This window comes from Geotrypetes seraphini, chromosome 1, assembly GCF_902459505.1.
Source record: "Geotrypetes seraphini chromosome 1, aGeoSer1.1, whole genome shotgun sequence".
Classification (NCBI taxonomy): domain Eukaryota; kingdom Metazoa; phylum Chordata; class Amphibia; order Gymnophiona; family Dermophiidae; genus Geotrypetes; species Geotrypetes seraphini.
Genome location: NC_047084.1, coordinates 303,362,233 through 303,374,939, shown reverse-complemented (window position 1 = coordinate 303,374,939; position 12,707 = coordinate 303,362,233). Strand labels below are relative to the sequence as shown.

Below are 12,707 nucleotides of genomic sequence, written 5' to 3'. Positions count from 1 at the left end.
ATGAGTAGAACATTTTACAACTAGGGTGTTGTCTGCTGTGCTAATGAAACTTTCCAATTTTGTTGTGTCCTGAAGGTTGCCAGGGATATTGATGGCCAAGGGAATTATCTGATGCTGACTCACAAGCATGTGGCCCATCTCCACCCCTTCTCTTGCTACTTGACCCGGAAACCCCAGCCACGGTCTCCCTCCTGGATACTTTTCCATGAATTTACCATATCACAGGACAACTGCATCAGTGTAGTGTCCGAGATCCAACCAGAAATGTAAGACTCAAGGTTTTCACTTACTGAATCAGGAACAGATCTGAGTTGCTATGAAAAATTAGGACACCCCATGAAATATTAGTTCATTCTTAAGAAATCTTCACACATTGATGTCGAGTCTTTTTTTTTTTTTTTTATCTCTGGAAAAGAAAGTGATGTAATTGCAGGTAAACAACAAAAATTTTCCTTGATTTACTCATGAAACAAAAGATAACCACAAAAATGTGTATTCTGAGGAATAAATTAGGACACCCCCACATATCCTTCTATTTAAAGTGACTCAAATCACACACAGGTGTATCGCATCAGGTGCACATGATTACATCAGGTTACTCAGTATTTTGAAAGAAGTTTGCCCTACTCATGACTGCTGCGGTGAGAGTGAACACCATGGTGAGATCAAAAGAGCTGTCTGGGGCCTTTAGAAAGAAGATTGTAGCAGCGTATAAGTCTGATAAGGGATTTAAAAAGATCTTGAACAAATTTGACATTAGCCATTCTACGGTCCGGAAAATAGTGTACAAGTGGAGGACTTTCCAAACAACTGCCAATATGCCCAAGTCTGGCCGTCCAAGCAAGGTGACCTCCAGAGCAGATTGCAAGATGCTAAAAGAAGTCTCCAAAAACCCTAAAATGTCATCACGGGACCTACAGCAGGCTCTTGCTACTGTTGATGTGAATGTGCATACCTCTACAATCAGAAAGACTGCACAAATTTAACTTGCATGGGAGGTCTGCAAGAGGAAACCTTTGCTCTCTAACAGAAACAGCAAAGCCAGACTGAAGTTTTCCAGCGAGAACATAGACAGCCACCAGGACTTCTAGAATAGTGTTCTATGGACAGATGAGTCTAAAATTGAATTATTTGGACACCAGAAAAGAGGACAAGTTTGGCGTACACCAAATGCAGCATTCCAGAAAAAGAACCTCATACCAACTGTGAAGCATGGAGGTAGAAGTGTCATGGTTTGGTGATGCTTTGCTACAGCAGGACCTGGCTAGCTCACCATCATAGAATCCACCATGAATTCTACTGTGTATAAGAGGGTGCTTGAGGAACATGTGAGACCGTCTGTAAGAAAATTAAAGCTGAAGCGGAACTGGACCCTAAAACTTGACAATGACCCAAAACATACCAGTAAATCCACCAAGGACTGGCTGAAAACTAAACTGGCTCCTGCAAATGAAGAGTCCTGGAGTGGCCGAGTCAAAGCCCTAATCTTAGTCCCATTGAAATACTGTGGGGTGATTTGAAACGGGTTGTACATACAAGAAATCCCTCAAACATCTCGCAGCTGAAAGAATTCTGCATTGAGGAGTGGTCTGAATTTTCCTTAGGCCAATGTCAGAGACTGGTAAATGGCTACAAGAAGCATCTCACTACAGTTATTTTAGCCAAAGGAAGTAAAACTAGCTATTAGGGTGTAGGGTGTCCTAATTTATTCCTCAGTTAGAATACACATTTTTTGTAGATATCTTTTGTTTCATGAGTAAATCGAAGAAAATTTTTGTTTGCCTGCAATTACATCATTTTCTTTTCCAGAGATAAATAAAAAAGACTTGACATTGATATGTGAGCATTTCTTAAGAAAGAACTGAATATTTCATGGGTTGTCCTAATTTTTTCACATGACTGTACATAGTAAGTTGTTTGTTCATCAGACAGTGATTTAGGATTGGTAAATATATTCTGAAGATGAGTAGTTTTTGACATCACACTCAGGTCACTTGACTGCAAATATAGCCAGCCAGCTGCGCAGTACTTCAGTCATCACAAGAAGATTCTTCCAGAAAAAGAGATTAAAACAGCTCATGGGAGAGGGGGTGGAAGGTTTCAATACCTATGGTCTCACAGGCCACATAAAAATTTCATGGCAAACCGCAGGTTGCTCATCCTTGGTATAGGCTTTTATCTGCTGTCATCATCAATTCACAAACATAGAAATAGAAAACCTTGATTTTTTTTGAATGTGCAGATTGATCATCTGCTTACATTTAAAAAAAAAATTATGATATACTACCTTTCTAGTAAAAAAAAAAAAGTCATGCAGACAAGTTTTTTAAAAAATAAGCTATTCAACTGTATGTCTAATGCAGGGGTAAGCACTGCCGGTCCTCGAGAGCCACAGGCAGGTCAGGTTTTCAGGATAGCTACAATGAATATCTATGAGATGGATTTTCAAGCACTGCCTCCTTGAGATACAAATCTATCTCATGCATATTCGTTGTGGATATCCTGAAAACCTGCCTATGGCTCACGAGGACTGGGATTGCCTACCCCTGGTCTAATGCATGCTGTCCTGTAATGGCATAATTACTCTGTGTGAATTTGTTTCTGTGCAGTATTAACTAAATGTTTTCTCTCTCTCTTCAGGCTGGTTGAATTTGCTCCACAGTACTTCCTGAGTAACCTGCCAGCAAGTGAGAGTCGAGACCTTTTGATGGAACTGAAGGAAAAGATATCCAGGACAGAGGAGCAGAATGAGGAGACAGGGAACAAAAAAGAATCTAATAATCCAGAAAATATTGAAGGCGAGGAAAACAAAGATCTATGCTCACTGCAATAATACAACAACTATCTTGGATTATAGAAATTTTCAGATACCCCGATCCTTTAAGGGGTTTGCACGTTAGAAGCTGGCTCGTGGCCATGAAACAGTTACACAGCCCTGTTAAACACTGAAGCTGCTATTGACTGGTTAAAAACATTTTGGTTCCTCCTTAGAGATCATTTAGATAATATTAATTGCCTTTGACATGGGCAGCTTATATGTTTACAGTTCTTGTTGCATACTGCCAGTTTTGTGAGGAGGAAGTAGCTCCAGACTAACATACCAACTGCTATAAATCTGAGAGATGACAAGGAATGTTGCAATAACAATCTGTAAGAGTAAGACCCCTACATCCTGGAATTTGTGTCTTAGGAACCAGTGACATCAACCCTTGTCTGAGCAGCATTTGTGCAGTAGAAAGCCTGACCATTCTGCCTCTGACATATATTTGCAGATACTGTATATCATTTAGTATGTAATACACAGGAGAGTCATTGGAATTAGCATGGCAGCCCTTCCCTCATCTAACAACCATGGAAATACGTAGACTTCAAAATATACCATATTGATATACTGTATAAGGACTATCTTTTATCTACAGAAGCCCTTTTATTGAATGCCATCATTATTTAAGATTCTTTCCTCTGTACTCACATTGTCCCAGCTGTCACTGCATGTCTTGAAAGCTTTTGTGCCTCTTTTGGACTTATAACCAAGTGACACTAGAGTCAGTGAATCACAGAAAATTGCTCTTGGTTTCTGATGCTACATGTAACGGTATTTCTCATCTGAGATCCTATAACTGCCAGCATTAGAAGCACACAAAAGGTGTTGCTGCTTTATTCTGGCATGTGTAAAGGCATTGAAACCTGTCACTTTAGACCGGTCTCATACATTTCTTGTCTCCATGTACGAATCAGCCTTTTTACATTTCCTGCAAACATTAAGCATGTGCTGGGAAATAGATGATACAGTACATTTAATTTGAGCAACTACACACTTGTTACTGATAGGATTTCTGTTAGTGCAGGTTTTATTTTAAATCATAACTACATAAAGCTTATACATTTTACTAAATCTTAAGAGATTTAAGGATAAACAAAAGGGTGTGCAAAATGGTTGAGTGGATATGCTCCACTTTATAGTTGAAAATTTCCAGAGGTGTAACATGTTGAAGTAGCAAAAAGCAGAGACTGGTGGCACCTTTTATAGATTGGCTATTTTAAGACATAAACTCCTGACCTGAAAAACTCATGCCTCAATAAATTGGTTAGTGTATAATGTGCCATCTCAGCTTTTGCCACTCTGTAGACTAAGGGCTCCTTTTATCAAGTCATGCTAGCGGTTTAACACATGTAATACCGCACGCTAAACCACCGGCCGCACTAGCCGCTAGCGCCTTCGTTAAGCAGGCGTTAGTTTTTAGGACAGCACGGGGGTTAACGTGCGATAAAACGTCGCATGTGTTAACCCCGCTATCGCGGCTTGATAAAAGGAGCCCTAAGTAAAGTGGTAGTACCAACAGAATGTTTTTTGGGTTGTTGTTTTTTTTAAATAAATTATGTACATTATTTAGGAACTTAATGCAACAATGATGAGAGACTTGGATTACAACTGTAGTATAACTTCACATATCTTGGTTATAATTTATGTATCTGAAAATTACAGCAGGCGGATAGCATGATTGGAAACCTTTGCTAAGATGATGCCAAGAACTGGAATATCAAGGGTTAGGTGGGTCATCTCTCTGGCACATTGGTAGAGCTAGTCCTAAAATAGTTGGTGAGATGGTGTGTTAACCAAACATGTATGATGATTGAGGTTTGCACTACTCTGCCTCAGTACCCTGAGGTTGTGGGATTGATTCCCAGCGCTGCTCCTTGTGACCCTGGGCAAGTCACTTAATCCTGTATATATTAAACCGCTTTTTGAATGTGTAACTACAAAAAGGTGGTATACAAGTCCCAGCCCTCTTTCTCTCTCTATTTCTCTCTTATTTTATGTTTGTCCTTAGCTGAGTTATTTTGGATCTCATCACTTTGTATTTTGTATTAATGGAGCTTTTTATGTTGGAAGATGCAATGTACAATCTGGAATGCTGGAATGGGTATGGGATAGGTTTAAAGGATATTTACATCCATGAGAGCTGGAAAATTTAAATCTTTTTAAGATGCTTTAAATCTAAACATCTAGAGTCATGTGTATCAGGTGTATATTGTAAGTCAAGATGTTTACATTTTAAAAGTGGTGGGGGTCTTCAAAAGCAAATAGATATTTGGGGGAGGGAGCTGGGTAACAATGCAAGTGAATATTGTACAGGTTAAATACAAAAAAATGACATCAGTGTAACAGAAAAACACTATGGGGATAATTCCATAAGTGGATGCTTCCTCGTAGGTGCCTGATGCTCCGTGGTGAGAGCCTATTATATAATGGTACTTGGGTGCCCCGATTTGTATTTTAGAATGCTAGCATAACTTGGCATCAGTGCACCTTAGGTTTAGGCTCCCACGTTTACACCAGCCATAGATCTGATGTACTTGCAAGTACCCAATGTGGGAAGGGCATGTGTAGCTTAAAAGTATTCTGTGTAGCAGCCCTGCCCATGCCTCTCCTCTGCTCCCTCTGCCTTGCATTTACACACTGTGCTACTTACGCATACTCTTACTGAATAGTGCTTAGGTGTTTTGGTGTCACCATGACAATATTTTGTATACTTGTGCACCCAAGAAGTGTGTAGATTTTGAATTGTCTTTAATGTGCACAGAGGATCTTGCTGAGATACTGTTATTTCCTATGAAATAACTGCAATAGCCAGGTTAAAAAATCTCTGTATACGTTTTTAACCTTCAAAAGTTCAAAGGTAATTTTTTGTTATGTGAGTAGACATGAATGTAAGCAAGGTCTTCATGTTTCATTGTGCAATAGCTGTGTACTACTGAAGTTAAATTTTTCAGTGATTTAAAGAAGCAACTTTAAATTTGTTTTTCCGTGGATGATGCTTTTGTAGAATTGCTACTTGCAGAGAAACTAGGATCAGTCATACATTATTGAATGCTATTCCTTCAAACCAGCCTATGTAACTATCACAGAGACCAGAACCTGTTTTAAGAGCAGGCAGAAATCCATTCCACTCAATCAAGAAGAAGTAAAATTTGAATGATACTGAAGTAAGAAGTGACCTGTGTATCAAACCATCCGTTCCCTTTCCAGTGGTCTTTCCTAAAACATACATACCCAATTTTCTCTCATCCCCATTTCTTTTTCTGCATACACTTTCATTCTTTTCTTTAAAAGCACAGCAAAAAAAAAAAAAAAAAGGTATACTGAATATTTAGGTAGCATTGCTCACTTTATGCACTGTCAGAATATGGCATAACGAGCAGGCAGAAGTAGCCTTTACCAATAATTTTTCCTGTAAAGAGTTCAAAACCAATTATTTGGAGGAATGGTTCAGGAAATATATAATTTTTAAAAAGCCTCGGTTTATAAAATTTTATTATAATTTATTAGTTTGGAATGCTTGTAGTTATGTTTGTCCTCTGACAGATAACACTGAACTAGCTGAAAATTGTGATAATCATACATTTCTTATACAATCCCACTTTATTCCAGGACTACTGGGTTATTTTTGTCTATCCACCAGGACTTGTAGGTAGCCTCATATTTCAGAGACTTAAGCTCCAACCCTCTCACCTCAGCACTGTCCCCTCAAGAACCAGTTTCTTCCTACAAGCCAGGCTATATGAGCTTGTCCTTTCTGCTCTTGTTTATTTTCTTTAAAGTTCATTATTTTCGTTTGCGGTTTTTACCCTTGTGCTGTAGAGGTTCCCTGTGGGGACAGCTCTAACTGCAGGAGATTGCAGACCTTTGGAAAAGTCTGCTTCCAGGGGATTGGCTGCCTGTCGGTGTACCCTCTGGACAGCCTGTAGTTCAGATTTGTGCTCAGGGACCGTTCCCTTGGGAGCTTGCTCACCCCAAGTTCATCCACTAGTGGGTCAAGCCCAGGCTGTGTGGCTCCATGGAGGTGTGCCTGGGATGGAGCCAGACTGTTTCTCTGCCAGGCATCTGCTCAGTGTGTCCAAGGGTGGCGGAGGTACACAGCCATGGATGTCCAGCCGGTGGGGCAGTCTGAAGATTTGCTTGCCTGCTTCCTATGGCAGGGGACCTCCCTGTAAACTGTTTCAGCTCACTCAGCAGTGTTTTTCCCAGGCAGCACATGTTGCAGTGAGTAAAGGCAGATAGCCTGAATCAGCGATTTGGGGGGGTCTAGAAAAGGGTTTTTTGGGAGGTTTCCCTGCAGGTCCTACCCCCACCCCTAAAATCACCATTTTTGAGGGATTCTGGTGTTTTTCCTGGACTATTTTTGTACAAAATGAGCACCCGCGGTAGAAATCTTAGATTTTCCTGATTTAGAATAAAAGGCATTTTTAGTACTTGCCAGCTTCATTTTTGCAAGAAACTCACTTAGATGGACTCCCCAGGGTAGGATTTTGTGGAGTCATGCCTTATTTGCGGTGGATGACTGTTGGGTGCGCAGACGTATTCCACGTGCACTGCAGCCTACGAGGGGGCAGAATTTGCCAGAACCTTGTGCCTTCAACCTCTGAAGGGAGTCTTCCCACTATTTCTGCCTGGGTACCTGTGAAAATGGTGTTGGGAGCCCTGGGGAGTGTGCAGCAGCACTCTGGTGAAACACAAGCGTGCTTAAGAAATATCTCACAGATCCTCCAAACATTCCAAAAAAGGTGCGCAAGAGCCGGATGAGTTTTCCCCTGATTTTCTTAATATGATGTATCAGGCTTATTTGCCTCAAATCTCTGTCTGTCTCCCTTCCGCAGGGGTCCTTGCCAGCCGCCAAGACCCCTCCTCTTCTGGACCTGGGTCTTTTCTCTTGCCTCCCTTCTGAAGTCCCAGTTGGTAAGTCGGTCCTGCCTGCAGTTGCTCCTGATACAATGCCTCTACTTAAGCAGGTGGGCACCAGTGCTCCCTCTAAGCGGGCGGGTGTTGTGAGCAAAATTTTTTTCGCTGTGCGCTACAAATATCGGGCGCCAGCAAGTTATGAGCCAACTCGCCCGATTCTCCTCTCGCCGCCCTGCCCGCCGTGCGCTGTGACGTGAAACTTGTGCGCTGGATGTAATATTTTGTGCGCCAGCGCACGCCAGCGCAGCTTAGAGGGAACACTGCTGGGCACCATGGCTGCAGTTGGATCTCCAGGATCAGGATCTGAGTGGAGCCCCAGATCTGGGGAAGGATCCACCTGTGCGCAGATTTTTCAAGCCCGCTCATTTGGTGTATTTGATCTCTGAATCTCTTCAGGAATTGACGCTGCAGGCTGAGCAGCCTGCCACTGCAGAATGTCCCCTCATGAGTGACCAGAGGTCACAATCTGCCTTTTTCTTGATCATTCTGACATAGTTCAGATCCTTACAGAAATTTGGAAGGTGCCTGAGGGTCCCTTGAAATGTGCTTATGCATATCTTGACTTTATCCCATGGCAGACGCTTTTAACAAGCGTCTTACTTCCCCGAAGGTGGATTTCTCAGTGGCACAGGTCACCAAATGTACTTTTTTTTCCCAGTGATAGGGAAGTGGTCCTGAAGGATGTCCAGAACCTGCGTGTGGATTTCCTCCTTAAGTACCTGTTTGACCAGGTGGTTCCTTGGCCAGGGCATGCCATTCCAAGCTCTGCCATGACACTAACAATGTTGTGCTCCAGGACTTGGATTGCCTGGAGATGCCCTGTATGACATGTTTGAAGAGTTTCTTTAAGCTGTCTGTCTATTCCTCTTGGCTTGTAGGATGCTGTAGATCAGTCAGTGGTCCGGTGATTCGTTCTCTAAGGCGACCTTGAGCCTGTTGCCCTTCAAGAGTGTTTTTTTTGTTTGGGATAGGGTTGGAAGACCTTATGGCCAGTGTGCAGGTCTGCACCCTAAGTCTTTGCCTGTGACTAGGTCCCACCCCCAAGGGGTTCAGGGCGCTCTAATTTTCATCCCTTCAGATGTTCTTGTCTGTACTTGGGACCCCCAGCTGACCAACAGCCCTCTTCATCTGCCAGACTGCAGTTTTACAGTTCTCAGAGCCAGCCGCTCATAGGGAGTAATCCGGCAGTGCCTGTGAAGAAACAATTCTGACGTCAGACCGGTGCCTCCCCTCCTGCATATAAGGGTGGCAGTTGTCAGCCATTCTGGATGAGTGACAGACTATTACCTCCAACTGTTGGGTCTTGGAAGTCCTTCGGGATGGCTGCAAACTAGTTTCTCTGTCCTCTGCATGAGTATTTCCTGGATTCTCCAGCAGGCCTCCCTGAAAAGGCGGCTCAGGTACAGCCCACAGATTACTGGCTATTATGGCTATAGAGCCCATCCCAAAGCAAGTCTCGGGCTTTGGGAGATGCTCGATACACTTCATCATTACAAAGAGAGGCTCTGAAGATTGGAGACCGATTCTGGACCTCAAAGCAGTCAATGCAGCGCTGTGAGTGCCTCGTTTCTGCATGGAGACAGGGCACTTGATGATTGCCTCGGTGACACCTGGGGAGTTTCTAGTCTCCCTGGATCTGACGAAAGTGTCTCTCCACATTACCATCTTTTTCTGGATCACCAGAAGTATCTAAGGTTCCACATCCTGGAGAAGCATTTCTAGTTGTGGCACTGCCGTTTGGGTTGGCGATGGTGCACAGGACCATCCCCAAAGATGGTGGTGGTGGCAGCCCATCTTAGCACCCTGGATACCTTGTTTCACCCGTCTCTGGATGACTGGTTGGTCAGAGCCCCCTCAGGGTCTGAGAGGCATCAGGCTGTTCATCAGGTTGTGGAGTTGCTACAGCGCCTGGGCAGGGTGATTAACTTCAGGAAGAGTCACCTCAAACCAACACAGGATTTGGAGTGCTGGGAAATTCGCTTTCACATGGGCTAGAACAAAATGTTCCTGTCCATGTCCTGTCAGGAGAAGCTCTGACAGGTTATAGGGACCTTTGGGCCACTACGGTCCCACCAGCTTGGCAGTATCTCCATTTTCTGGGGGACCATGGTGGCGATGATCGATGTGTTCCCTTGGACCAGAGCCGTTTCTGTCTGCTGCAGGATGCTCCGATTTCACGCTGGAGTCCGCAACGAGACCTGTTTCGTGCACTCCTGCCCATCAATTGCATGGAACAGTCTTGCCTGGTGGTTGCGATCCCTCTCGCTCTTCAGAGGTCTTCCCCTCTGGATTTCAGAGTGGATGTTTCTGACAACAAACGTGAGTCTCAAAGGCTGGGGACAGGGAGTAGGATCGTCCCTGTTCAAGGCTGGTGGGCTTCGAGTGCGCAAATGGTCGATCAATTACATGGAACTTCAGGCTATTCATCTGGCTCTCCTCTACTTTGGTCATCTCCATCATTGGAGTCTTCTTGAACAATGCCACAGTGATGGCTTATATCAACTGGCTGGGGGGCACCAGGAGTGCCTCTTTGGGCATGGAGGCTCAGCTTCTCTTCCTGTGGGTGGAGAGACACCTAGTGGTATTGTTAGAAGCGCACATAGCTGAAGTGGACATCGTTCAGGTGGCTTTTCTCAGTCATTAGACTGGACCCCGGAGAGTGGTCCCTATCTCATAAGACATTTGATTGCATAATGGCACAGTGGAGGTGTCCCACGTTTGACCTCATGGCAACTGTGATCAACAAGAGAGCCAATTTAGTTCTTCAGTCAACGTTGAGAGGCCTGCAGCACAGGCCTGGACATTTTGGTTCAGCCCTGGCTGTGGGAAGATCTAGATGTCTTCCCTCCATAGCCCATGATAAGGTATCTGTTGCGAAGGATAGTGGCCCACAGAGGTCCTGTATTCCTTGTCACCCCAATTGGTCAAGGTGGTATTGGCTCGGCCCGAAACTGGATCAGCTACCCTCCCACATCCCACTTCCCTCTGGCACCAACCTGCAGCTTGAGCACTCTAGCAAAGTTCTGGGAATCATCATCGACTCTACACTGTCCTTTAACGACCACATCAACTCCCTAGTAAAAAAATGCTTTTTCAATCTTCATATGCTAAGAAAAGTCAGATCCTGCTTCCACCAACAACATTTCACTGTCCTTGTCCAATCCATCATCTTATCCAGACTTGATTACTGCAACTCCATCTACCTAAGCCTAACAAAGAAAAATCTCCTCAGAATCCAACGGATTCAAAATACCGCGGCTAAACTAATCTTCACAAAGGGCAAATTCGACCATGTCTCCCCGCTTCTGTCTAAGCTTCACTGGCTCCCAGTCACCCTCAGGGTTCGCTACAAATGCGCCTGTCTCACCTTCAAATCTCTTCACGGCATCCTTCCTCCCCTCTTTCCACTATCCTGGCTCTCGAGTACCCACCCCACCAGATCCACTCAGAAATTTAAACTATCCTTCCCATCTCTAAATGGCATTTCCCACACAGGAAAACTTGGAACATCCCTCCTCTTCAGGATCACCGAGCTGTGGAACAGCTTCTCTGCCCACCTTCGGAGCTCGACCTCCCTCCAACACTTCAGAAAACATCTGAAAACCTGGCTTTTCTCCAAAATATAACCACCCCCCCCACCCCATTATTCAAAGCCCCCTCTTTCCTTCCTGTTTAGCAGCCCTTCTTCCTTCCATTGTAGTTCCTTTCTCTGTTTTAATTCCTGTAAACCGTGTCGAGCCCCACTTCCGTGGAGATGACGCGGTATATAAACTTAAGGTTTGGTTTGGTTTGGTTTGGTATGCTGACCTAGTTCGGCTCCAGCGGGATCAGGGTTCCAACTCCCTTGCATTCTTCGTCTCCTCATGCAGGGCCCAACTGCGCTGCAGGATCCAAACTGCTTTGGTCTTATGGTCTGGCTATTGTGTGCATGACCTTAACTGGTCAGGGCTATTCTTTGGTGGTGGTTGCCACGTTGCTTCACAGCAAGAAGCAGTGGTTGCCTATACAAAGGCTTGGAAATGTTATCAACCATGGTGCATCCTGAGACAGGTTGACCCGTCTGTTCCATCGCTTTCTCATATCCTGGAGTTTCTGCAAGATGGCCTGGTGGTGGCTTCTCTCCAGATGCAGATTGCTGGGTTTTTTTGTTGTTGGTTTTTTTTTTAATGGGCCCTTCTCTGAGGGGCTCCTTAGCAGCTCATCCAGATGTCATCTGTTTTTCTGTGGGGCGCTCTGAGGCTTCGGCCTCCACTGCACCTTCCACATCTCACTTGGGATCTCAACCTGGTTCTCTGCTCTCTGGCTTATCCACCTTATGAGCCTCTGGAGCAGGCATCCCAAATGGATCTTAAGTTCAAGACTATATTTCTGGTGGTCCTTACCTTCACCCATAGGATATCGGAACTTCAGGCTCTTTCCTGCCAGGATCCCTTTCTGCATATTATGGATTCCGATGTGGTGCTACATACTGTTCTTTCTTTTGAAAGTGGTTTCCACTTCCCACATGAATCAGGAAGTCTAGCTTCCTGCTTTTGCTTCCTCTGGCTCGAAGGAGCAGGACCGGATGTTGCATCCTTGGGCGTGCACAAGTTCTTGCGGTGCCTGGAGGTTACAAACAATTTTCACCTCTCTGATCATTTTTTTTGTTTTGATGGGTCCTGCCCGCAAGGACAGACTGGCTTCTAAGGCTATCATTTCCTGATGGATCCGTACGGCCATTTCTGCAGCTTACGTTGTGGCTGGAAAGAAGACCCCCCCCCCCCCCTTGCAGTGAGGTCTCTTTATCAGAGGTATTTCATCCTCTTGGGCAAAGTTGTCAGTGATCACTTTGGAAGAGATTTGTAGGGCCTTTACCTAATCCTCTGCATGCATTCACCTAGTTTTACTGGATCAATGTGGTGGTCAACCAGGCTTCTGCTTTTGGTGTCTCTGTTTTGGCCACAGGCTCGTCAGTCCCATCCTGATT

General features: G+C 44.4%; 1 protein-coding gene across 1 annotated transcript in view; it reads left to right on the top strand.

The window, feature by feature from the left end:
* The window catches only part of DQX1 (DEAQ-box RNA dependent ATPase 1), a 100,665-nt gene extending 94,862 nt beyond the window's left edge, over positions 1 to 5,803 (top strand). Inside the window, exons 11-12 of the mRNA XM_033955108.1 lie at positions 76 to 266; positions 2,641 to 5,803. Of these exons, the coding sequence (XP_033810999.1) occupies positions 76 to 266; positions 2,641 to 2,833 (384 nt within the window). The 3' untranslated portion in view covers positions 2,834 to 5,803. The remainder of the gene's footprint in view (positions 1 to 75; positions 267 to 2,640) is intronic.
* Positions 5,804 to 12,707: the final 6,904 nt, after the last annotated feature.